Here is a 27,232-nt window from a genome sequence, read left to right as displayed (position 1 = left end):
AATAACCCTTTAACCCATTTACCAGTTTAATCCATTACACTGTTTATTATTGTGATTATTATAAAGATGATTATTGTTGTTGTTATTCGTTCATTCAAAGCTATTAGTGTGTGTGAAGCGTATGCCAGTGTTGTGTTTTGGATTGGGTGGGTGTTGTGTTGTGCTTGTTGTAGCAGTGACCTCCCTTTCGGTTCCCTCCCTTTAAAAGTCACGGTGGGCGGGACAACCGCGCTCAGTTTTCACGCGCTGCATCTGTCACAGCCCTGATCTCGGACGTTGATTCGCTCCTGTCTGCTTCTACGTCACGATCATGATTAGAATTGATGATCGGACGTTTTGATTTCATTGTCTGGCGCAGGGGCTGTTGAAAAAAAAATCTGCTGAATTCGAGCAGCTGCTGATTTGTCAACAAAAAAGGTATCTATCAAATTCATATGCTTGAGGATTTTTTTAATGGCTTTTGGGTGACACACAGGAACGGCCCGGAATAGCTTGGGTTACAATGTAATCAGGGTTGGGTTTAAGGCACAGTATATAAAATAAAAGTTTCGCGTGCTTGATGATGGCTCTCCCGGGCCTAGCGTCTCTACCGGAACGCGCGATTGCGATTATTCCCTCAAATCCAGCCGCTTTGTGATGATACACTTCGTTTTCTCGCCTTGTATCAGCTGGTCAATGTTGTAGGAAAAGTTCCGTTTTTTTCCCCTCCCCATTCAGGACTGCGATGATTCCTGTGCTGAATCGGGCGGGTGGATGTGCGTTTTCCTCATCACTTCCATTGGAGATGGAATCATTATTTCTTTCGCTAGCCATGCGCACCAAGGGCCCTTGGAAAAGCACGAATAAAATGAATAACCCTTTCAATGCCTGTCTCCTTGTTCGGCTTTTGAATCGAAGCCCGCATTGCAACATTATAGAAAAAACAAAACAAAACAAAAACCCACTATGCATGCATAAAATGCAATCAAAACTAACACAGTTTGTGGAAAACTCCAGGTTTAACTCCCTCATGAAATATTAGGAAGCTATTTAAACAGGTTATATGTGGTTTAGCTGGTTAGTAGTTGCTTACCAATGTTTTTAGCACTGGAGCTAAACGCTAACTGCATCAATAGTGTACCGGCCAACTGAACTTGCTACAGCACTACACCGTGGGTCTTTGTTTAAACAATACCACAGGGTATGAATAAGCGACAGGATAGGTTTGAGGAAACTTCGGCCAAATAGCTGAATATCTTCATTTGAACTCTCATGTTGTACTATTATGTTTTTTGTTACAGTTTATTGTTTTCGAACTGTGGGTAAAGCAGCTGTAAAGCAGCTGTAAAGCAGCTCAGAGCAGTAGGAATTGTGGAGATGGTTTTGGCTTTCAGTGCTGCTGCTACTCATCACTCACACTTCACCAGCAAAACTGCTTTCTGCTACTCAGAGCTCTTTTTTTTCAGCACAGTTGTATTTTTGACCAATTTTGTTTTTATACAATTTAAAACAAACAATTTCGTTTCATTTCTTTTTTTTAAATAAAAATTAATGTTATATTAAATAACCAATCATTACCACTTTTCTTCATATTTTTTGTTTTCAAATTTTTTTTTTCATAATAAATACTTCAACATATTGTGTCAGAAATTTGCAATATGAAAAGAAAAAAAGAAAAGAAAATCCTTTAAAAAAAATCCACGATAAAGTATGTAAATTTGTTGGTATGTGTTATACTTGTGAGAATATCTGTATACATGTCACAAGCTAATGTTTTAGCTACTGATTTTTTTAGTAGGCAAAAGAAAGTCAGTGCAAAAGGAATAACGGTCAGGTTTTAGCACCTTGATAGTAAAGAACAAGCAATTTTTTGTACCTGTATTTTTAATATACAGTGACTTTTAGCCTCATTGTAAAGGGAAATTTATTTGAGAACTGTATCATGACAAGTTGGCTTGAGAAAAATCAGTCTGAAAATTTGACACTTAAAAATAGTTTGAAGGTGAAAGAAAGAAAAGGTGATAGACAGTTGTTGGTAGAAATATTACAAATAGTGACTAGTTGAGAAATAGTGGAGAGAGTGTTAGTAAAAGAAAAACAAGAAGTGCAAGTTATAGTGGTAGATTGATTTTGAGCATCTTTGGCATTTGATTTAGATTGCAGATAGATGAAGTGAGAGTCTGTGTTACAGGTATGTTAGAGTGCGAGGGAGAGAGAAGGCGCTTCAGGCGAAGCGTGAGTTTTGACAGTTTGGCAGTGAGTTTGAATCATGAACGCTATCTGGCTCTTTGCATTCACTCATTGTATAAGAATGGAAGCTTTAGGAGGTTTTAATAATCTGAAAGACCATAAGTACAACCTCAGTGTAAAAAAAAGGGGTGCTGTGTCAAATGTAAATATAAAAGAATGCAATCTTTTGAAATCTCATGCAACATATTTTACTTAAAATAGAATATAGAAAACATTTTTTAGTCTGAGGAAATGTACTTTTTTAATTTTTAATTCGATGGCCACAACACATCTCTAATTAGTTAGGACAGGTCCAAGTTTGACACTGTTTAAATTCCCTCTTAATGTAATAACAGTTCATATACCTCTGGTAACAGAGGAGATCATTTGCTGGAGTTTTGAGAGAGGAATGTTGTTTTATTTGTGCCTGATAAAGGATCTAGCTGTTTAGCAATCCTGGGTCTTCATTTCAAGTAGTTAAAATGCTTTCAGATGTTAAAGGTTTGGATTGCAGCCAGTTCAGCACCTGTTGTAATCAGCATGCTGTTGTAATAGATGCAGTATTGGCTTGCGGAAATATGCAAGGTCTTCAGTGAAAAAGACATTTTCTGGGTCTAAGCATTCGTTGTTTTAAAACCTGTATATGCCTTTTCAGCATTGGTGGTGCCTTTTTAGATGTGCATAGACACAAATGCACCCCATACTTTAAGAGATGCATGCTTTTGAACTGAGCGATAAAAACAAGTCGAATTGTTTCTTTTCTCTTTAGTCTGGAAGGATGCAGTGTCCATGGTTTTCGAAAAGTTAATATAAAATTTCTATTTTTCTGACTTAAGACCGGTTTTCCATTTCCAGCTTTAGCCCAGAAAAGAGGGTGGGGTTTCTGGATCATGTTCACGTATGGGTTCTTTTTTGCATGATAGAGCTTTACCTGCATGACACAGAGAGCTGTGTTCACAGACAGAGATTGCTAGAGGTGTTTCTGAGAACATGCAATGTTGAGGAACATTGTTATAAAATTTTTCCACAATTTTTAAGATTGTTCCACAATTTTATGACTGCAGTTTTTAGCCGATTGCTCAACCACTGCCCATTTTTACTTTTGAGAGACTCAGCCATCAAATTCAACATTACCTTAATTTTTTCTTAAAATTGTACATTTAATCAGTTTAAACCTGTGATATTTTTATTTACATTTTACACAGCATCCCAACATTTTTTGGAATTAGGGTTGTAAACCCATAAATCCAATCAGTTAAAAATACAGCTGAAGAGCTATGCTGAGTTCAGTGGATGTAACGGTTTAGAAGTTATAATAGGTCAGATTTTTTAAATGGAATTTAATGGGGAATTGGTTCATTTTGAGCTTTCATAACAGGAAAACAGTAATTCTCTAAACCAGTTAGAAGAGTCATTAAGATGATCTTCAAATAATAATGATGGCCTTTGGCAAATTGAGTTTGTCCTTTAGAAATAATAAATAAATGTTAACAGTCTTCAAGTATACAAGGCGACAAGTATTATGAGACTAATAATATTAGTAATAATATAGTTATAATTAGTAATAAGATTAGCATTAAAAGTAAAGTTTAGAAAACTGATCTGGTCGAGCAGAGTGTTCCGATGAGGAGGTGGGGACAGACCACAGTGCTGCTTCAATCTATTTAGCAAGAGGTGTATTCTCACATTGAGAGAGTTGTAGGAAACTATTAACCAGAGTAAAAATACTTGTATTTTGATGAACACAACAAGTAAAAAAAAAAATCTAACTATCAACTAAGATTTTAATGATGTTAATCATACATTTTTATAAATTATATATTTACATTCATAAATAGTTTTTATATTCACTTATTCAGGGTGGACTTACTCTTACTCTTACTCTTATGCTTGAAAGCCCATTGTCTCAGCTGTAGCTTGACCCATTTATTCCAGTCATTTTTAGTGGAGAGACAGATGTTCCATCAGTAAACATTTATGCTGCACATACAGTATTTTTCTATGTGAATCTCATGAATTTTTTTGTCAAACATTCCTAGGATAAGTTGTAAATCTGTGTAATTAATAATATGTAAATAAACTTTTCAGAATTGCCACTGCTTTTTAAATTATGAATGAGTGTTTTAAACTTTAAAAACACTTTTATTTTATTTTTAACTGCAATGATAAGTCAACATTTTTAAGAAATCATTTACTGACTGAATTCAACAACAGTTCCTCGGCTCAGTAAATGTGTTGAAATTCTTTTCTATGGTAACTATACTGTATGCTACAGATGTGTCAGATAGAGATGAGGTACTACATTTATTTGCATTATACAAATCATTATGCTTTGCTGTTGTGGGCATTTGTAAAGTATTAATGGATCTTCTTTAAATGTCTAATGTACTTTGTGTAAACATCAGAACACTGATTTAAAAGCTGGCATTGCTCTTATTTATTTGTCTTACAGGTGAAGTTTAATCTGGTGCATTGAGAGCCAATACCCCTCCAGTCAAGCCATGCCACAGAGTGAAGATCCCCATCATATAGCCCCATAATGTGTTAAATCTTGCCAAATTGATCTGAGATGTTAAAAAAAATATCAGAAGAGTAAAAGGGAGGTCATTTGTGATCCTGTGAATGCTGAATGGCTTACCGGAGTGCAGTGGCTGGGATCTCATTCTCACCTTGCCTGAAGCATGGAAGCATGGCAGGAGAAGCGGGGTGTGCATACTGTGAGTACCATGCATTCACAAATACAATCTCAGGTGTTGGTGCCTGGTTGTGAAATGATTAGGATGATTTGGCCATCTGCCTTTTTAAAAGCTGATTTACAGTATGTAATATTTTGTTATTTGACTGACTCTCTCTCTCTCTCTCTCTCTCTCTCTCTCTCTCTCTCTCTCTCTCTCTCTATCTCTCTATCTATCTATCTATCTATCTATCTATCTATCTATCTATCTATCTATCTATCTATCTAGCGCTGTTTATCTAAGTAATACGTTGTATTTAACTAGGGTAAAAAAACTCATTGAGATAAAATCTTTTTCACAAGAGTGACCTGGCCAAGAAGGCAGCAATAGACAGAAGTCACATTCACCAATTAACACAACAACAAGGATTAATCGAACAAACAAAAAATAAACATAGTAAACGGTCAATCACAGAAGCTTTCAATATGACTGTAACATTAGGAACAAGAAGTTAAATAATGTTGTCTGTGCTGTGTCAATGATGGAGGACAAATGGAACAAATCTATCTTTTACTCTGATTTTAGTCGTTATGTAGTACATCTTTTTCAACAATTTTAATTAACAATAGTGTCCATTTTATAATGTACTATATGCTCCTATAAACAATCATATTCCTTATTTATGCTATAGATGAATTTACGATCTGTGTTCACTGCCGAGCAACATCGTATTCTTGAGCGTTATTATGAGAATGGCATGACCAATCAAAGCAAAAGCTGCTTCCAGCTCATTCTTCAGTGTGCTCAGGAGACCAAGCTTGACTTCAGTGTTGTTCGGGTAGGTCTCTGTTTATTCAGGGGTCTTTTTGGAAATGTTTTGTTGAGATAATTGTTATGAATCCCATTGCACTTTTATACAGTTTATACAGACTAGTGTGAAAAACAAGCAAACAAAGAAAGTCTAGTGATCATCAGTTCTCTGGGCAGAAATGCTTTTTTGATGACCTTTCTTTTGAACAAATTGTTTTCACCTTAAGAACTGCCTCTGACTGATTGTCTTTTTGTTTTTACATGAATCGAGAGAGTGTTGCATGTAAAAGTACTGAAATAATGAGTCTGAAATAAAACATCCTGGCATCAACAACTATGCCACAGACAAAGTCAACAAGATTATATTTCTTGTTCTGATATTTGATGTCAACATTAAATGAAGCTCTTGATCTGAATCTGTATGAGTTTATGTTTTACACTGCAATTTGTGACTTTGCAGACATGGGTAGGCAACAAGAGACGAAAGCTGGCGTCCAAAGGCGATAAGAATGGATTGGTGGGTTTGTCTAACCATGCCATTGTCAGTCCTGGAGGTACTCTTGGCCCGGTATTAACAACAGATATGGTTGCTGTGCGGAGTGTTCAACGTGTTCCATCTACAATTCACCTCCTTTCTCCCCAAGCCTCCTGCCCTTCATCTTCCTCCTCCTCCTCCCCCTCTTCCTCTTCTCCATCCTCTAATGGATCCAAAAACAACAATGATGTAATAGTAACTGGTGCCTATTCTCTCCCACGCATTGCCAACCACTTAGAGTCTTTATCTCAGAGTAGGGCAGCTGCAAAAGTACTACCATTAAATCCTAATACTGAATCAAGTCTGCATTCTCGGCTTGTCGTGCATCCAGATATAGGGTCCCTCCAGCACAAGTCCCCTCATATCCCCAACTCCAGCACCTTCATGTTCAGTCAGATGAGAAGGATGCCTCGTGACCTGACATCAGTTGTCCCCAGCTGGGTGAAGCAATGTGGTGCTCCACAGCACCAACAATTACCCCAAACTTCACACCAGAAAACAGTGACAAACTTACACCGGACTCCCCCAGCGAGTACTGCAGAAAGTGGGGTCAGGATCCAGCAGGTTTTCACCATTGCTGGATTAGCAGAGGCCTCAAAACGGCCTTCCAATGAAATGAGCCAAGATCACAGGATAAGAAAATCATGTGTGCCTGATTCTTCAGAAACGTTTTCTATTGCGATGGAAACAGGAGATGCAGATGATGAGTATTCAAGGGAAGAAGAGTTGGCAAACATGGGTGCCCAGGTGCAGCTCAGCAAGTCTGCAAGTAGCAATGTAAGCGTAGTGGAAAACAGTAGGATCTCAGCAGAAGATCCTTCCACAATTAATAGCCAGGGTATGTACACTGTGACAGCAAGGAATCTGCTGGATCTGGCACACAGTTCCCCCAGTTCTGTGCGTTTTGGAGAAAAGGGGTGCCAAACCAACAGTGCTTTGCTGCTTGATTCAGGCTCCGGTGGCAGCTATCCAATAACACACTTTGAAGAGTCCTCTCCATCAAGAATACCCAACCTCAAGGTATAGTTACATATTTGCTAAAATCATAAAAAAGGGTAATTATCAAGTATTTGTGTATCACATCTGATAATGACAAAAGCAAATGTATTACAAAGAATATTATTAAAAAAATACTTCTACCATTTTGAAGCAAAGCAGTTGAGGAATTTAGAAAGGAATTTGTCATATAGTCAATAGTTCTAAATAGTTTAATACTGAGTTGTTTATTTTGAAAAAGATTTTCAAATACTGTCTCTTATGGTTGTGTTACTTATCAAAATTTCACCACACATGTTATGGCTATAAGGTATCACATATCAGACTCCTTTATTGGCATTTGATGATTTTAGCAAGGTGCATGTGACCCTTGGGATTAAAAAGTAGTTTCCAAATTTTAAATGGGTGTGTGCATCCAAAACAACCAGAATTATAGTAGTTTGTTAAGGCATCTCTTTGTGCTAGTACAAACCAATTAAACACAGATCAGTCCTCCTGTTCATCAATTATGCTGTTAAGCAGAGATCTTATATCCACTTGTTAAACAACATTAAGAGCTGACTAGAAAACATTTGTTTTGCAGTTATTGATATAGGAGTCTTGAAAGTAAATGAAAAAACATGTCTAAGATAAGAACGTTAGATCCTAATGCATCAGTTCAAAAACAAATATCTATACAGTCAACCCACGATAATTTGCGGTTCGGAACTCGCAGCTTGGAAAATTCACAGGTTTTTATGTGGAACCTAACTAACAGCAAGTTGCGAATTATCTTAAAATCTTAAGAAACTGCAGAGGGGACCGAATGTTCAAGAACGTTAGGAATAACATTTTAAACTATGTTTTCGCTAACAAATTTTATAAAAATGTTTAAAACACATTATTGTATTGAAGTGACATAGACATAGTCATCTAGACATAATGAAAATAAAAGTTACAATAGGGGCAGCGGGGGTGCGTCCAAAATGTGCAAATTTTTGTAACTCATGGCGGTCTTAGAACGTAACACCCACAAGGGGACCACTGTATTGGTAAAAAATATTTATATCCAGAATTTGCAGTTGTTTTGGTTGCAGCTCACCTGCACGTACTTCACATCAGAGTTTGCCAGATTTTCCCTGAGCAACAGCATTAGAGACTGGGTTTTTCTACAGATTCTGGAATAGAGCATTTTTGGACTAAAGAAGAAAGTAGTGTCAAATATAAGACAATAGAACATAAGCAGGAGACAATTAAAAAGACTTACTTAATAATGTAAATAAGAAGATGGCAAGCATGAAAACAATAAAATGGTAGTCTAGTTTCATAGGTAGGTAGTCTGTTGTGAATATATTGCTAAAGGAGTAGTCCTAGTTATAATAATCACAATATTTGCAAATATGAAACATTTGCAACATTACATTCTGTTTTTATTATTCCGCAGCTTATTAAATTGATAATTGTTGTATTGATTTTTTTACATTGTGGCAAAACATATTGAAGCCATTAAACACTAATTTAAGTACATGAATTGTTGTGAATACAGGATGACAGCTATAGTATCTCACAAAGGTGAATACACCCCTCACATTTCAGCAACCATTTTAGTATATCTTTTCAAGGGACAGTACTATAGAAATGAAACTTGGATATATTTTAGAGTAGCCAATGTGCAGCTTGTAAAGCAGTATAGATTTTAGGTCCATTGAACATAACCCAACCTACAGCCATTATTGTCAAAATAGTTTGCAGCAAAAGTGAGTACACCATAAGAGGACATGTATAAACCTTAATCTTCCTGGGCATGGAATTCACCAGAGCTGCACAGGTTGTTGCTGGGATCCTCTTTGTGACATCATGGAGCTGCTGGATGTTAGACACATGGCACTTGACCTTCCACTTGAGGATGCCCCACAGGTGCACAATAGAGTTGATGTCTGGAGTCATGTCTTGGCCATTTCATCACCTTCAGCTTCCCCAGCAAGGCAGCTATCATCTTGGCGGTGTTTGGGGTTGTTAATATGTTGGAAAACTGCCGTTTATTTTCTCCGTCAGAATGTCACAGTACATGTTGGAATACATGTTTCCGTCAATAAATCGCAGCTCCCCAGTAACAGCAGCACTCATGCAGCCCCAGACCATGATGTTACCACCACCATGCTTGACTGTAAGCAAGACACAATTTTCTTGGTAATCCTCACCAGGGTGTCTCCACACATGCTGGACACGATTTGAGCCAAACAAGTTTTTCTTCGTCTCATCAGACCACAGGACATGGTTCCAGTAATTCATGCACTTGGACAGGTTGTCTTCAGCAAACTGTTTACAGGCTTTCTTGTGAGCCAGCTTCAGAAGAGGCTTCCTTCTGGGTTGGACGACCATGCAATCCAACTTGTTGCAGTTCGTGCTGTATGGTCTGAGCACTGACAGGCGGGCCTCCGCATCTTTAACCTCTAATGAAGGCAGCACACATGCGTCTGTTTTTTACTAAAATGGTTGCTAATGTGAGGGGTGTACTCACTTTTGTGAGATACTGTATATACAGTGGTTTCCTGATGCATTCTCAAGAATGGCATGAATGTGAACAGGACATGGGGGCCAAGACAGTTGAACACATCTACATCCTGTCTACTGCACTATGAGACCACCTACAGTGCTCTGTTTCGCTGATCTGTCAAAGTTGCTGTCTCTAGACTAATTGTAGTGCAGACAGAACGACACTGCTTAAGTTCCATGTCTTCTGCAAGCAAGTTGGCACAAAATCATGTGACGGATATACCTCCCATTTGTCTCCCACACACACTTTTGACAGATGTTATGTGCTGTGTGTGCTGTCACAGTTTGATTTGCATAGAACCCTAACGCAGCCTACTGTGCATGTGGGTGTGAAACAGTTTGCAATTGCCACTGTCAGTAAAAGCTGATCTGTGATTTTTATTGGCAATGTGGTGGTGAAATTTCGCAAATAAATCCAATGCAGTCCAGGCTGACTCATGTGCGACTCATTTTTAAAAATAGACAAAAGATTATTGACCAAATTTTAGTGCAACAGTTATTTCTTCTTTTCACATGAAATTGAGCACATAATGCTGCTGAGTGTTGTTTGGTTTTAAACATTTTTCATCTTGCACTGTCAAGCAGGTTTGATCCTAGATTAGAAATGCAGGGTTTCACTGGCAAGAGAATAGTCAATAATTCTGTTTACATGAAATGTAGACTAGGAAGAGAACTAACATACATTAATAATATATAAATATATGCGAATTTGAATTGTTTCAGAAAATAATTTAGAAAATGTTAATGTTAATTGTGTTCATCATTTTTAAACATCAGCATTTTGAATGCATTTTAATGCATTCAGGGAAAGCATAATCTAGCAGGTTAGAAGATGGCTAGATTGTTAAATAACTAGAGGTGACTCATAAGATTTTTCTTTTTTTTTATAGGTAAGTATCATGTCGTCTCCCTGGCTTCTTAGCAACTCACGTAAAAGAACAGTGAGTGCACTGATTTCTTCCTATGATGTCAATCTTGTCATGTCATGTGCTCGTGTCCAGGATGTAAACAAGCATCCATTCTAAATCTTGTTTCCATACAGCTCCAGGATAGGACCCAGTTTAGTGATGAAGATCTGTACACACTTAAGAGATACTGGGACAATGGAATGACCAGTCTGGGCTCTGTGTGCAGAGAAAAGATTGCGGCAGCTGCCACCGAACTCAGTGTGGATAGTGAAATTATAAAGGTCTGTAGGTTACTATTTAGTATTTTCTGGATGCTGGATGGAAGTGATTTTTTTGTTGTTGCTCCGTTTCCATTAGTTTGAAAGAGGAAAGGCTTTTATGGATTTGTTACTATGTAATCAAAGCTTTTTCAGTCTCTGAATGAGCATCAGATTTAATAGCTCTCTGATATAATACACTGACTTTTTACCACATGCCAGAGATGTCTGTGACCTTCACATGAATTTTGTGACTTTGCTTTATTTGGAAATGCATTTTTGGATCAACAAGGGGCTATTTAAGTTGCAATAGATCTGCCTATCGGTGTTCACTGGTAGATAAATTAAACTAATTTTAAGATAAAGAATATCAAGACTCAGAAGTCAGGCAGAATTTGAGCAGGGTCCATGCTGAATTTGTGGCTTTTAATATAAGTTCGTGCTTGTCTGTCTTTGTGTCTGTATGACAGCATGCGCTGCCAGCTCAGTCACTTTCAGAGAAAGCACATAGACACAAATAAACAGACTCATCATGTGTTACCTGTCGGATGAACCCGCCTCCTCTCCACCCGCAGCTGAAACTTGATCACATCCCCACTTCTACACATGTACACTAATAAGGGAACTACTACTCAAACTTATACATTAAAGTAATTTGTAGCCTTGTGTAAAAAGTGGCGAGCAACCCAAACAAACATGTGTGTTTATTTCATAATGTTTCCTCTGCAGCTTAGTAACAAGAAAAAGAAATTAGCTTCCTACCAGAATTTGTGGTAAATGTTTTTATGAATCATTTTATTTATTTATCTTTAATAAGCTACTTTTCTTGATTAGGGTAATAGACCTAAGTCTAGGTAAAAGATCTGTAGCCTACATAATATAAAACACCAGACCATCCCCGAGCAAACAGCATACACATTCACACATTAATCACACCATAGGGTAATCTACCATATACACTTCAGCTATTAGCTTGTTTTTGTGAGGACACTGAAGAGCCCGGAGGAAACTCATTCTGAAACTGGGAGAAAATTACCAAACTTTACACAGATCTTAACCCAAGCTCAGGATTAGCATAAAAGTAAAATGTCTTAGGTTAAACACAGACATTTGGTGAAGCCCTGTTATTGACATTGTTTTACAATACACAAAAGGGCATTGGTGTGTTATACATTGTTACGTTTGCTTAATTGTACACCTTATATTAAAATTTAGCTACTGTATTCGTTACTGAACATTTCTTATTTAACCTTTTATAATGGCAGACCTGGATCGGTAATCGCAGGAGGAAGTATCGACTGATGGGCATTGATATTCCACCTCCCAAAGGTGGGCCAGCAACTTTTCCTAAAGTAGTTAGTGCAGAGCTCCAATCACCTTTGACTCCTGAGAGAGACAATTCTAAATCCGTTGAACCACCACAGGAAGGCGAGCAGAATGATACACTGTCGCTTTGTTTGTCTGAAGGTAGGTAACCTTTTCTATCTAGAAGTGTATTTAGCTGTCAATAATAGTCTATCAAGAATGTTTTTATTGGTCAAGCCTTTTTTTAGTCATTATGCTTGTGTATTTTTATGGTTTGTATTGGAAAATAGAATGAAACAAATGTTCATTTGTTTGTCATGTCATTAAAGATCAAGCGAGTGACTCTTACTTGAAGGAGAATGATGATGGGAATGAGGGACTGAATTGTTCTGCTATTGCTGAAAATGTGGTAGGTTGCAATATATTTAACATATTTTATATATATATATATATATATATATATATATATATATATATATATATATATATATATATATATATATATATATATATATATATATATACATATATACACAGTGCCTTGCGAAAGTATTCGGCCCCTTGTACTTGCAACCTTTTGCCACATTTCAGGCTTCAAACTTAAAGATATAAAACTAATTTTTTGTGAAGAATCAACAACAAGTGGGACACAATCATGAAGTGGAACGAAATGTATTGGATATTTATATATAACTTTTTTAACAAATAAAAAACAAAAAAATTGGGCGTGCAAAATTATTCAGCCCCCTTAAGTTAATACTTTGTAGCGCCACCTTTTGCTGCGATTACAGCTGTAAGTCGCTTGGGGTATGTCTCTATCAGTTTTGCACATCGAGAGACATCGTGCAAAACAGCTCGAGCTCAGTGAGGTTGGATGGAGAGCATTTGTGAACAGCAGTTTTCAGTTCTTTCCACAGATTCTTAATTGGATTCAGGTCTGGACTTTGACTTGGCCATTCTAACACCTAGATATGTTTATTTGTGAACCATTCCATTGTAGATTTTGCTTTATGTTTTGGATTATTGTCTTGTTGGAAGACAAATCTCCGTCCCAGTCTCAGGTCTTTTGCAGACTTCATCAGGTTTTCTTCCAGAATGGTCCTGTATTTGGCTCCATCCATCTTCCCATCAATTTTAACCATCTTCCCTGTCCCTGCTGAAGAAAAGCAGGCCCAAACCATGATCCTGCCACCACCATGTTTGACAGTGGGGATGGTGTGTTCAGGGTGATGAGCTGTGTTGCTTTTACGCCAAACATAACGTTTTGCATTGTTGCCAAAAAGTTAGATTTTGGTTTCATCTGACCAGAGCACCTTCTTCCACATGTTTGGTGTGTCTCCCAGGTGGCTTGTGGCAAACTTTAAACGACACTTTTTATGGATATCTTTAAGAAATGGCTTTCTTCTTGCTACTCTTCCATAAAGGCCAGATTTGTGCAGTATACGACTGATTGTTGTCCTATGGACAGAGTCTTCCACCTCAGCTGTAGATCTCTGCAGTTCATCCAGAGTGATAATGGGCCTCTTGGCTGCATCTCTGATCAGTCTTCTCCTTGTATGAGCTGAAAGTTTAGAGGGACGGCCAGGTCTTGGTAGATTTGCAGTGGTCTGATACTCCTTTCATTTCAATATAATATTGAAACACAATATTGAAAAACGCTTGCACAGTGCTCCTTGGGATGTTTAAAGCTTGGGAAATCTTTTTGTATCCAAATCCGGCTTTAAACTTCTCCACAACAGTATCTCGGACCTGCCTGGTGTGTTCCTTGTTCTTCATGATGCTCTCTGCGCTTTAAACGGACCTCTGAGACTATCACAGTGCAGGTGCATTTATACGGAGACTTGATTACACACAGGTGGATTCTATTTATCATCATTAGTCATTTAGGTCAACATTGGATCATTCAGAGATCCTCACTGAACTTCTGGAGAGAGTTTGCTGCACTGAAAGTAAAGGGGCTGAATAATTTTGCACGCCCAATTTTTCAGTTTTTTATTTGTTAAAAAGGTTTGAAATATCCAATACATTTCGTTCCACTTCATGATTGTGTCCCACTTGTTGTTGATTCTTCACAAAAAATTACAGTTTTATATCTTTATGTTTGAAGCCTGAAATGTGGCAAAAGGTCGCAAAGTTCAAGGGGGCCGAATACTTTCGCGAGGCACTATATATATATATATATATATATATATATATATATATATATATATATATATATATATATATATATATATATATATATAATGCATTTATATGCATAATATTTTATGTTTATAAAAGTTTATTCTATATAGTTTAAATAAGGGCCTTTTATGATAGCTTGTTCATGTATTTAGCTGCACGCGCTCACACTGTGCTATGATTACATTTCTAAACAGAAGATTGAAATCATTGATGCTGATGATGAAGATTACAGTGATGTGATGGCCACTGATATGGAACACATGCATAATCTTTTAGAGTACAAAGTAAGTATTAACTCTCAATATAATAACTGTCATATTTAATTTATATTTACTTTTATTAATTTTTATAAATGCAGTGGGAAGCAGATTGTATTGTGAAAAAACACATCTATTAAAAGCTAATCAGATTTTTAATTCAGGCTTCCCCTATCTAGTCCTGCCACTGATCACAGATATGCCCAACTCTACCTTGTAAAATTAATAGGATGTGATTTTTGCACTTTAAAATCATGCAATTAATAATAATTGTTGTCTGTTCTTGAACGACTGCATGAAGAGAAGGAAAAATTTAATCAACCTAAACCACAGTCTCACTAGAATACCTACATCTTAATGTCCGATCAGCACACACAGACAAATTTAATCAGGACTGATCAGTAAGTGCATCAGTGATTTCCCCTCAGCACACATGGCACATGGCAGGCACAGCTAAACTCTGTGCTTCCACAAACCTCTAATCCTCTCCCTCAATGGAATTTTTTTTTCCACATGGCTGACAAGATTAGGAACTTGCTGTTCCCTGCTCTCTTCTTCCAGACACCAACAGCTTTACCTAACTGTACATAGTAATAGTAGTTGGACAAATTATTTGCAAGCATAAATTTTGCTTTACATTGGTATTATTTATTGTGGATTGTGACATGTAGCTTGCAAAAAATTGCAAAAATCATCATTCATGTATCCTAAATATTTTAAAGAAATCAGTAGCTGTAAAGTCTTATTTAAATGATTAAGATAAGAGCAGCATATTTGTTGGTTAACATGTTTAAAATCTGTTCTGCCACATTTGCCTTTCAGCATGAGGAAGTCCAGTACCTGGAGAGCGAGCTAGAAAGACAAAAACAGAAGTACCATGAGCTGAGGACTTTCACTAAAAGCCTACTGTCTGCACTGAAGAGCAGTGACACAGAAAAGCAGCATGTATGTATAGAAAAACCCCATTATAGAAAAATCTACTCTTAAAATTTATAAAAATGGATTTATTGCTTACCGTGCATTTTGCTCTGTCTATGGTAGGAGCTTTTAGCCTGCCTACCTCACCAAGTGGAAGATGACTTTGTGTCAAGTCCAGAAGGGAATGCTGAGTCTAGCATAGAGATGAGCTTCAGTCAAAAGGATTCCTCTGTATCAGAGGGGGAGGGGGACGCAGAGCCCATGGGACAGTAGTCCATCCTCTCCTGAATACACACACACACACACACACACACACACACACACACACACTCACTACACTGTGCCTGTGGTAGATTCCCAAGGACTGTAAATGCAACCTTTTTTTGCTGCGTATCAGATGGATAAATCCAGTCCTATATCAATAAACCTCTCTAACTTGAGTGTCTTCTCTGTCTTTCTTCCTTTAGCAGAAGAACTACAGAGTGCTGTATCTGACACCCATGTTTTTTCTTTGTGTACTGTGTTTTATTTAAACTGCTGTTTATTTGAGGTGTTAATAATCAAGACTTTTAGTATTTAAAATAAAAAAAATGTAGCATCTACTCCTTTTCATAAATGCATATTGAATTATTGAATATATAGTATCTCCTTTATTTGACAAGCTCGGATCAATTCACTTGCAACCAAACGTATATAACACTTGATTTGATTATTTGAGTTGATCATTTAAAATCAGTAGTGCTTGTTGATCCTATGTTCCACATACTGATTAGTAGTATATTTGCATTTTCTGCATCTTGAAGCTGGTTATATACAGAATGATCAAGAAACATATCTTTGCACTTATACAAATACTAATTGTATAGATAAATAAAGTCTTGATAAAGAAGAGTTAATGTAGGAGTAACTACAAGTATGAGAACATTACAGAGTAGAGTTGGAATGTTTGTCTTCCTTGATGTTTTGAGGGAAGTTGAGGCATGCTTGTGGCTAAATAGAAACGTACAACACAAGGTTTCACAAGAAGGAAGACAGAGATAGTTCATTGGTTTTTGTACAATTTTAAATTTTGATAGGGAAAGGAGGCAGATCTCAGAGATTTGTAAAAAATTTAACAAAGTGTGCTGATGTATTAAACACCAGATGCAGGGTTTTAATGATATGCAGGCAAGAGACTAATTAGAAGTTAGGCGAGCTCTATAAAGAGAGTGAATAGATTCTCCTGATGACCAGGTTAGGTTAGTAGTATGAAGAGATTGTCATAAAAAAAGTCCTAAAAGCATTTAATGCCACATTTTTGTTAAACACTACTATCACAGATTGATTGCTTCATTTGAAATTCAATTCAAATAATTTTTATTTGTTTATCACTTTTAATTATGGACATTGTCTCAAAGCAGCTTTAAACAGATAAAGCCAACAATAAAAGAAGATTGTATATGTATATGTATATGAATGTATAAGATTCTTATAAGATTCATCCTTATAGTTATCAGTTTATCCTTAATGAGCAAGCCAATGGCGATTGTGGCAAGGAAAAACTTCCTGAAATGGCATGAGGAAGAAACCTTGAAAGGAACCTTGACAGGAAACCCATTCTTATTTGGGTGGCACTGAATGTCCATTGATTACAGTTATTATCATTATTAAGGTGTGCAGTGATAGTTGGTTAATAATCAATGCGTCATTTACATTTAATTGGGAGCCTGTGTAGTCTGATTGAAACAGACGATGTGGTCATATTATGTATTTCTGATAACGACTCTTGCTGCTGCATTCTGGACTAAGTGGAGCTTATTTATGCACTTACTAGAACACTCAGACAGTAAAGTGTTACAGTAGTCTAATCTAGATGTACCAAAAGTATGAACTCGTTTTTCTTTATCCTGTTACGACATCAGATTTCTTATTTTAGCAATATTTCTTAGGTGAAAGGCGATCCTGGTAATAATATATACGAGCCTCAAAGGAAAGACTAGAGTCAATAATCACACCAAGGTCTTTGACTACTGTACAATGTGAGAAAGAAAGACTATCCAAAGATGCTGCACAATCCGAAAGATTATTCTAGCTGCATGTGGTCCTAGTAAAAGTACTTCCGTCCAAACGTGGTGGTGTACAGTGGCAAAATTACAAAAAATTGTCACTGTCCAAATATTTGTGGACACAATTGTATCAATAGTAACTCTCCGACTAAAAGTGTGTTAAAAACTGGCAGTGTCAACAGATTCAGAATAAGATTAACATTCAAGACTATGAAAACAGAGACATTTACAGAGGGTACAGAAAGTATTCATACCCTCTTAAATTTTTCACTCTTTGTTATATTGGAGCCATTTGCTAAAATCATAATCATTTAAGTTCATTTTTCTTTCTCATTAATGTACACATACAGTGAGAAAAATAAGTATTTGAACACCCTGCTATTTTGCAAGTTCTCCCACTTAGAAATCATGGAGGGGTCTGAAATTGTCATCGTAGGTGCATGTCCACTGTGAGAGACATAATCTAAAAAATAAAATCCAGAAATCACAATGTATGATTTTTAAACTATTTATTTGTGTGATACAGCTGCAAATAAGTATTTGAACACCTGTCTATCAGCTAGAATTCTGAGCCTCAAAGACCTGTTAGTCTGCCTTTAAAATGTCCACCTCCACTACATTTATTATCCTAAATTAGATGCACCTGTTTGAGGTCGTTAGCTGCATAAAGACATCTGTCCACCCCATACAATCAGTAAGAATCCAACTACTAACATGGCCAAGACCAAAGAGCTGTCCAAAGACACTAGAGACAAAATTGTACACCTCCACAACGCTGGAAAGGGCTACGGGGAAATTGACAAGCAGCTTGGTGAAAAAAGGTCCACTGTTGGAGCAATCATTAGAAAATGGAAAAAGCTAAACATGACTGTCAATCTCCCTCGGACTGGGGCTCCATGCAAGATCTCACCTCGTGGGGTCTCAATGATCCTAAGCAAGGTGAGAAATCAGCCCAGAACCACACGGGAGGAGCTGGTCAATGACCTGAAAAGAGCTGGGACCACCGTTTCCAAGGTTACTGTTGGTAATACACTAAGACGTCATGGTTTGAAATCATGCATGGCACGGAAGGTTCCCCTGCTTAAACCAGCACATGTCCAGGCACGACTTAAGTTTGCCAATGACCATTTGGATGATCCAGAGGAGTCATGGGAGAAAGTCATGTGGTCAGATGAGACCAAAATAGAACTTTTGGGTCATAATTCCACTAAACGTGTTGGGAGGAAGAAGAATGATGAGTACCATCCCAAGAACACCATCCCTACTGTGAAGCATGGGGGTGGTAGCATCCTGCTTTGGGGGTGTTTTTCTGCACATGGGGCAGGGCGACTGCACTGTATTAAAGAGAGGATGACCGGGGCCATGTATTGCGAGATTTGGGGGAACAACCTCCTTCCCTCAGTTAGAGCATTGAAGATGGGTAGAGGCTGGGTCTTCCAACATGACAATGACCCGAAGCACACAGCCAGGATAACCAAGGAGTGGCTCTGTAAGAAGCATATCAAGGTTCTGCCGTGGCCTAGCCAGTCTCCAGACCTAAACCCAATATAGAATCTTTGGAGGGAGCTCAAACTCCGTGTTTCTCAGCGACAGGCCAGAAACCTGACTGATCTAGAGAAGATCTGTGTGGAGGAGTGGGCCAAAATCCCTCCTGCAGTGTGTGCAAACCTGGTGAAAAACTACAGGAAACGTTTGACCTTCTGTAATTGCAAACAAAGGCTACTGTACCAAATATTAACATTGACTTTCTCAGGTGTTCAAATACTTATTTGCAGCTGTATCATACAAATAAATAGTTAAAAAATCATACATTGTGATGTCTGGATTTTTTTTTAGATTATGTCTCTCACAGTGGACATGCACCTACGATGACAATTTCAGACCCCTCCATGATTTCTAAGTGGGAGAACTTGCAAAATAGCAGGGTGTTCAAATACTTATTTTCCTCACTGTAGCACCCCATTTTGACAAAAAAACTGAATTGTTGCAGATTTATTAAAAAAGATAAACTGAAATATCACATGGTCCTAAGTATTCAGACCCTTTGCTCAGTATTTAGTAGAAGCACACTTTTAAACTAATACAGCCATAAGTCTTTTGAAGAAATATGCAACAAGTTTTTCACACCTGAATTTGGGGATCCTCTGCCATTCCTCCTTGCAGATCCTCTCCAGTTCTGTCAGGTTGGATGGTAAACGTTGGTGGACAGCCATTTTTAGGTCTCTCCAGAGATACTCAATTGGGTTTAAGTCAGGGCTCTGGCTGGGCCATTCAAGAACAGTCACAAAGTTGTTGTGAAGCCACTCCTTCGTTATTTTATCTGTGTGCTTAGGGTCATTGTCTTGTTGGAAGGTAAACCTTCGGCCCAGTCTGAGGTCCAGAGCACTCTGGAGAAGGTTTTCATCCAGGATATCCATGTAGAAGTCAAGAAGCTTTTATTGTCATTTCAACCATATATAGCTGATGCAGTACACAGTGAAATGAAACAACGTTTCTCCAGGACCCCGGTGCTACATAAAACAACATAAAACAACAGTCATAGAAACAAAAAAACACAGGGCCAAGAACTAGTAGGAAAATCCTTGCCACATAAAGTGCATGTGAGCAACCTGGTGCAAACAGTGCAAAACACAACACAAGACAGTGCAAGACATTACACAATACACAAAACACAAAATAGCTCCGCCAGTAAACATGTCGTAACAAAATAAGGTGAACAGTAGCAGAAAAATTTAAACAGAGTATTGTGCAAATGAACAAATAGCAGCAATCCTGAAAGATGTGCAAAAACGGCATGTAAATATTTTGCCGTAATGATTAGTGTGAGTGGTACTGAATCATGGGTGTGCGAAGTGTATAATGTGTGTTAAGTCCAGTTTGTACAGATCAGTCACACAAAGTGAATATGAGTGTGTGTTGAGTCCGGGTTGTACTGATCAGTCAAACAGTTGTGTGTGTGTGTGTTTGTGTGTGTGTGTGTGTGTGTGTGTGTGTGTGTGTGAGAGAGAGAGTTCAGTTCAGTGGTTTGTTGAGTAGCCTGATGGCTTGAGGGAAGAAACTGTTGCACTGTACATGGCCGCATTCATCTTTCCCTCGACTGCAACCAGTTGTCCTGTCCCTGCAGCTGAAAAACACCCCAACAGCATGATGCTGCCACCACCATGCTTCACTGATGGGACTGTATTGGACAGGTGATGAGCAGTGCCTGGTTTTCTCCACACATACCACTTAGAATTAAGGCCAAAAAGTTCTATCTTGGTCTCATCAGACCAAAGAATCTTATTTCTCACCATCTCGGAGTCCTTCAGGTGTTTTTTAACAAACTCCATGCAGGCTTTCATGTGTCTTGCACTGAGGAGAGGCTTCCGTCAGGCCACTCTGCCATAAAGCCACGACAGGTGGAGGGCTGCAGTGATGGTTGACTTTCTACATCTTTCTCCCATCTCCCGACTGCATCTTTGGAGCTCAGTCACAGTGATCTTTTGGTTCTTCTTTACCTCTCTCACCAAGGCTCTTGTCCCCCGATAGCTCAGTCTAGGAAGGTTTTTGGTTGTCCCAAATGTCTTCCATTTAAGGATTACGGAGGCCACTGTGCTCTTAGGAACCTTAGGTGCAGCAGAATTTTTTTTGGAACCTTGGCCAGATCTTTCTTTTGACCTCATGATTCTCATTTGCTCTGACATGCATTGTGATCTGTAAGGTCTTATATTGACCGGTGTGTGGCTTTCCTAATCAAGCTTTTCCTAATCAAGTCCAATAATCAAACACAGCTGGACTAAAATGAAGGTGTAGAACCATCTAAAGGATGATCAGAAGAAATGGAAAGCACCTGAGTTAAATATATGAGTGTCACAGCAAAGGGTCTGAATACTTAGGACCATGTGATATTTCAGTTTTTCTTTTTTAATAAATCTGCAAAAATGTCAACAATTCTGTGGTTTTCTGTCAATATGGGGTGCTATGTGTACATTCATGAGGAAAAGAAACTCAAATGTATTTTAAATGATTTTAGCAAATGGCTGCAATATAACAAAGAGTGAACATTTAAGGGGGTCTGAAGACTTTCTGTACCCACTGTAGTTACATAAGTATTGGATATATTTTAGGAGTAGCCAAATAAACATTTCAGTACATTCTTAAAGAGAACAAATACCAAAAATGGAAGACCACAGAATTCAGCTAAAGTGGACAATTGCTGAATTATTTTCTTAGTCAAGAAAATCCCCTTCAAAACATTTATCCAAGCCAAGAACAATCTCTCTGAGGTAGGCATATAATTGTCGAAGTCTACAAAGAAGTGCCTTTATCAATGTAAATATCTCAATACCTGAATTTACCTTTAAATGGAAAGTAGTTACAATCAAGTATTGAAGGCAAGATTAGACTGAAAAAATATTCTCAAAAATATGCATGGCCAGTTCTGGATCAAGATTCTGTGGATAGATCAGAGTAAAGTGTGGAAAAGGAAAGATAGGGTTAAGGCTCCCAATGGAACACTGGTGGTTATGGATGATATGACTACTGACAGAATTATTAAGATGAATTATGAAGTGTACAGAGCTATACTTTTTGCTTTTGGCTGGCAAAACATCTCAAGAGAGGAAGCCAGCATTTGGTTTCAGATGTCAAACAGACTGCATAGGGTTGCATCCAAATATGAACAATAATTCATATATTTATAATTGTTGGTTTGTTGAATTACTTTTGTAAAAAACAGAGGGCCTATGAAAAAATGTCTATTATTTGTAAATGGTTAATGCAATACTTTTCAACCAATAGAACTATTAACAAATCACGTCTTCATTGTTTATTTAAAACCCATTATGGTGTTTTACAGATTTGCATGTTTGCCTGATGTATGAATTTGTTTTGGTTGGGTTCTCTGGTTTACTCCCAAAACATGCCAGTGTTAAATTGCTACTAGGTGTGATTTGGGCTGTGTTCAAGCCTTGTGCCCATTGTTCCAAGGATCACATCTGGACCCCCCTCAAACCTTACCAGGACAAAATATTTACTACAATTCCTAATAATAATGAAATTAATAATAATAACAGCCTAATAGGCAATTTCATTGTGCACCTGGTATGGTGCTTTTCAGTTTTTAATCTTTTGAATTAATGTGTTTCTAGCAAATATTACAAATCAAATTCACAGTAAGTGTTTGTGTGATTAGAACCAGCACACTTGATTCAGTAATGAGCACAACATATTTAGTTCTTAACTTCTAAAGCTCTGATTTCTCAAGTTTAATAAATGTGTCAACATTTGAAGTGGTGACCCCCGGATAAAGGGACATGAAGCGTCTATAAGTGAATTACAAGTCAGTGTCAGTGTTTTTTTTTTTTTTATTAGAGTGAACCTGGGCATTTAAAAAATAATGGCAGGTAAGGGATGGTAGCTACACAAATGGCAGAAGAGTGTATCTAAAGATTCTGTATTGTGTACTGCATTTTTGAGTACTTCCTTGGAACTGCCTGGCATTATTTCTCCTAAATAAAATCTTTTTTCACACAACCCTGAAACCTGAACTTAGTTTGTTTCTTTTACTTGCTATTTTAACTTTGTTAATGAATTGCTTACTTCTGCAAAAAAAAAAAAAAATGGCCACGGCACTGGTACCATTGCTGTTACCCAGTTCCTGGGTTCCCAGTTTGATTCTGAGCTTAGGATACTGTCTGTGAAGGGTTTCACATGTCCTTTGTATTTTTGCGTTGGTTTCCTTCATGTTCGCTCTTTTCCTCACACTGTTCAAAATCTTGCATGTAAATCAATGGGCAACTCAGGATAATGTTCACTGTAGAAGAAAGAATGAATAGATGATTAAATTAATGATAATAATGAATAATAATAGTGTGTTATATTAATTCTATTCAGCCTAATTTATATAGCAAATAACAAAGGACATTGTCCCAAAGCAACTTTCGAGAGATAAAGGGTTTTAAAAGTATAATATATTAGTTAAGGCCTATACGTGTATAATAGTAGTAATATTATTATTGCTGTAATTGTTATTTTATTAGTAGTTTTGTCATGTCACAATCATTACATTTATTTAAAAAAATAATAATAATTTTGTAACACACTGACGTCCCTGGGCAGGGGGAAGCCCTAAATACAATTGCGTCAAACTCGACGTCAATGCGCCGCTGTGTTGCTATGGGGCGCGCGGAGGCAGCCATGTTGGCTGTGTGTGTGTCAATGGGAAAGTAAAGAGGCGGCCGGGTTGGTTGCTTTGTGGTCCTCCACTCAAGCCGAGCCTCTTGAATCGACTCTAGGGACGAGCTGCGTCCCAGTATCAGACTGACTGACAAATATAATCTGAATTATTAGTACCATCCGAGCTGAGCGTCATTGTGAACCCCGGTTCGCCAAGCTTCCGCAGTGAAGGCATGGCTCCCCATACGAAGCTCTAGTTCTACCTTATGATGCCTTTTGCCCGGCCATTGCATTCCTGGCACAAAATGGAGGTGCACAGCTTTAACGCTGAGGTACGTGACCCGCTATCTTTGTTTACAAAGACTATAAAATGTGTCAAAACAAAAATGGCTCCAATTGAGCCTGCTTTGCGCACGCTTTGTGTAACGCTTTGCTAGGTAGCGCGACTTAGCAGAGAGATGTAGCAAAGTTGCTAGCTAGCAATTTATTCTAGTGTTCTGCCTCGCGGATTGCATCTTTACCTGCTACGTTTAGCGTTACACAAACTTTGCGGTTTATTTGTAATACACTTGTTTGCCAGTGCCTGACTGCACAATACTGGCTGTAGATGTGCGGTGTTCTTCGGCTGAATGCTTCAGGACAACGTGCCCGTCGTCACTTACATGTTTTTCAGCTCCATTCCTTTGACTGCTCTTCAGAGATTAGGGGAGCTGTAATATATCCAGCTAGCGTCACTGCCACATAATGCCATCTGTTAAAAAGTAATTAATATGGGTCGACGATTATAAGGCAAAAACATGTCTGAGAGCAGCGAGCATTTGAGCACTCTGAAGATTTTTGACTGTAGTTTCACTTGTACGGGCTCCTGGATGATCTCTGATTACTTATTAAGTCGAATTTAGTAAAGGTTGCTAGCTAGTGACATAAAATAGCTTAACGTGGCTGTCACGTTAGCTGGGTTTTATTCCGATCGCACTGCAGTTTGAACCGTGAAAAACAGATATATTTTATAAACTGCCCAAACATGGGTAATAAAGCTGAGGAGCTGCCGTGATGCTGTAAGTCTGTAAGTTATTTTCGCTGCTGATGCTGCAGGATTCTTGTTCCGGTCAAATAGGAATACTGACAGCCTGACTTCCTACATGTGTCTCTGAGAAAATGATTATTAGCGATGGATGGATGGATAGATGAATAGATGGATTGGTGGATTGACGGACATATTGATGGATGGATAGATTTATGGATAGATATTACATTTTAATTCTACAGTAGTGTAAAGTAAATGTGGCACAACACTGCACAGAGACAATTGCATATAAGTGCCACAAAGGTAATACACACTTTAAACAGAACAAATAATGTATTTATGTAATTTTACAGCATACAAAGTGATTCTAGACAATTATATGCCTACAGCTTCCTTCTAACAATTTGGGCAAGGCCTTCACTTGGATGTTATGGTTGGGTTTAAACAAAAATTCAGCTATGTAGTATAAATGTTATAAATGGCCTGTGCTAACAGCTTAAAGTTAAACAGTGATCAGAGAAGAAACCAACTTAGTCAACTGTTCCAGATTTATCCTAGTGGTATATTTGCAGTATTCAGTAAAGTCAGATCGATCAATTAGTTGCATAAACCTGCATCAATATTAAATCTGGCTAACTAGTAGCTTGAAGGATGTTGGAGTACTGAGAATAACACTGCTGTAAAAGAACAGCTTTGCTTTCAGATTCTTTATGAATGTAAATCTTTTATGATATTAGACGAGCCATTAATTGTCCAAAATGTTTGCGGAGGAGAGATGCCTGTAAGACATTTTTTTCCCCTGCATTTTGTGCATGCAGTTTCCATTCAGTGGTCGTGATAAATGGAATGAGTCATCCTTTTGAGGGATCAGGCCAAACACATTAGGCTGTCTTGCAGTGCTGGATGGGTAATATCTTGACACAATCATGTAGGGAAATGTGTGTTTTATTCTCCTTCCAAATGGTCTACTATGACATAAATCACTGTTTGTGATTACAATTTAAATTCTGTCAGATCCGGCACAATGATAAGGGTAAGGGTTTGTAATTAAATGATCCCTGAAAGGCTAGAGGATGTTTGGATGTCTACTTGACCTAAACAGCAGACACACATGATGGAAAGATAAAGAGGAATGCAGAATTCTACACTCCATCTACAGTAGTGCATAAGAAAATTCACACTGAATTTTATAATCATGTTAATGAAGCATGGTGGATGCGAACTGCTGCAGTTGAAGCACAACAGATTTAAAATGTGTCATGGGCCAGTGAATAACCAGCCAGTGTGTGTTTTTTCAGATTATTCTGAGTATCATCTCTGTATGACATCTTTGCAGATTGTGTGTGTGTGTGTGTGTGTGTGTGTGTGTGTGTGTGTGTGTGTGTGTGTGTGTGTGTGTACAGTGGGTACGGAAAGTATTCAAAGCCCCTTAAATTTTTCACTCTTTGTTATATTGCAGCCATTTGCTAAAATCATTTAGGTTCATTCTTCTTCCTCATGAATGTACACATATTGACAGAAAAACACAGAATTGTTGACATTGTTGCAGATTTATTAAAAAAGAAAAACTGAAATATCACATGGTCCTAAGTATTCTGTGTGTATATATATATATATATATATATATATATATATATTAGTGTATATGTGTGATCTACAGAGTTTATGCCAGCAAAATTCTGAAAAGATGTGTAACAATGTATAACAAGCACAGCATGGTAAGGAACTAACCCAGCAGGCTTAGATTGAGCGCTTGTAGAAATGGAGCCATAATTGGCATGTGTATTACATGTCTAACATTTAATAAAAAAAGAAAAAAAATTGAGAAGGTGTGGTTTTTTTAAACGTTAGTTAACTGTGTATGGTGTTTGTGTGTACACAAGGAAAGTGAGACATTTTGGTCATGCTTGTTTTTTCTTTATATATATATATATATATATATATATATATATATATATATATACACATACACATACACATATACATATACATATAATATATATATATATGTGTATATATATGTATATTTGTAATGTCTTTGTACAGTGTTCCCAGAATTGGCTTCGTAAAAATGGACATAAATGCATTTAAGCACAATTAAGTTTCATAACAAAGTTTTACTACACAGACAGAAGAATGGTAAAAGACGCAAAGGGGCATGTTCTCAGTTACACCACACATACTTATAAGCCACTAGCCCCAATAGCCTCAAAGGCTCACACTGACATCAGTACCACATATGTGTCATCACAAATAGTCAGAGGTTCTACCTCTTCGTTTTCTCCCACACGAAACATAGCTGGCAAGTTCACGCCTACACAACGCTTTCCCATCACACGCTGCTAATAGCAGAAGCAACACTGTGCCTTCTTTATTGCGTTCATTCATATAAGCTATAATTTTTCATTTTTTTTTG

At 37.6% G+C, this 27,232-nt stretch overlaps 2 protein-coding genes and 1 long non-coding RNA gene across 5 annotated transcripts in view; 2 read left to right on the top strand and 1 right to left on the bottom strand.

The window, feature by feature from the left end:
• The first annotated feature begins 284 nt into the window (after positions 1-284).
• Positions 285-16,028, top strand: hdx (highly divergent homeobox). Of its 3 annotated transcripts, XM_083560287.1 has the most exons (11): positions 285-417; positions 4,661-4,925; positions 5,575-5,721; positions 6,154-7,248; positions 10,650-10,700; positions 10,802-10,948; positions 12,190-12,391; positions 12,559-12,638; positions 14,608-14,697; positions 15,493-15,615; positions 15,712-16,028. In XM_083560287.1, exons 2-11 carry the CDS (start codon positions 4,890-4,892, stop codon positions 15,859-15,861), a joined length of 2,121 nt encoding a protein of 706 aa, XP_083416413.1. In that variant the 5' UTR covers positions 285-417; positions 4,661-4,889; the 3' UTR covers positions 15,862-16,028. The 3 variants fall into 3 exon arrangements, with proteins under 3 accessions (XP_083416413.1, XP_083416414.1, XP_083416415.1); XM_083560288.1 differs by lacking the exon at positions 10,650-10,700; XM_083560289.1 differs by lacking the exons at positions 10,650-10,700; positions 10,802-10,948.
• LOC310736732 lies at positions 15,760-26,154 on the bottom strand. Its single transcript, XR_014536636.1, has 3 exons — positions 24,311-26,154; positions 23,253-23,427; positions 15,760-15,872 (listed from the first exon to the last, which is right to left on the bottom strand). It is a non-coding gene; the product is annotated as an uncharacterized lncRNA (long non-coding RNA).
• rps6kal (ribosomal protein S6 kinase a, like) overlaps positions 23,777-27,232 on the top strand; it is a 39,630-nt gene continuing 36,174 nt past the window's right edge. Inside the window, exon 1 of the mRNA XM_083560284.1 lies at positions 23,777-24,121. Within this exon, the coding sequence (XP_083416410.1) occupies positions 24,056-24,121 (66 nt within the window). The 5' untranslated portion in view covers positions 23,777-24,055. The remainder of the gene's footprint in view (positions 24,122-27,232) is intronic.

The sequence above is a fragment of the Silurus aristotelis genome, assembly GCF_946808225.1.
Source record: "Silurus aristotelis genome assembly, chromosome: 14".
In the NCBI taxonomy this organism is placed as follows: Eukaryota; Metazoa; Chordata; class Actinopteri; order Siluriformes; family Siluridae; genus Silurus; species Silurus aristotelis.
This window is presented reverse-complemented; position numbering and strand designations above follow the sequence as displayed.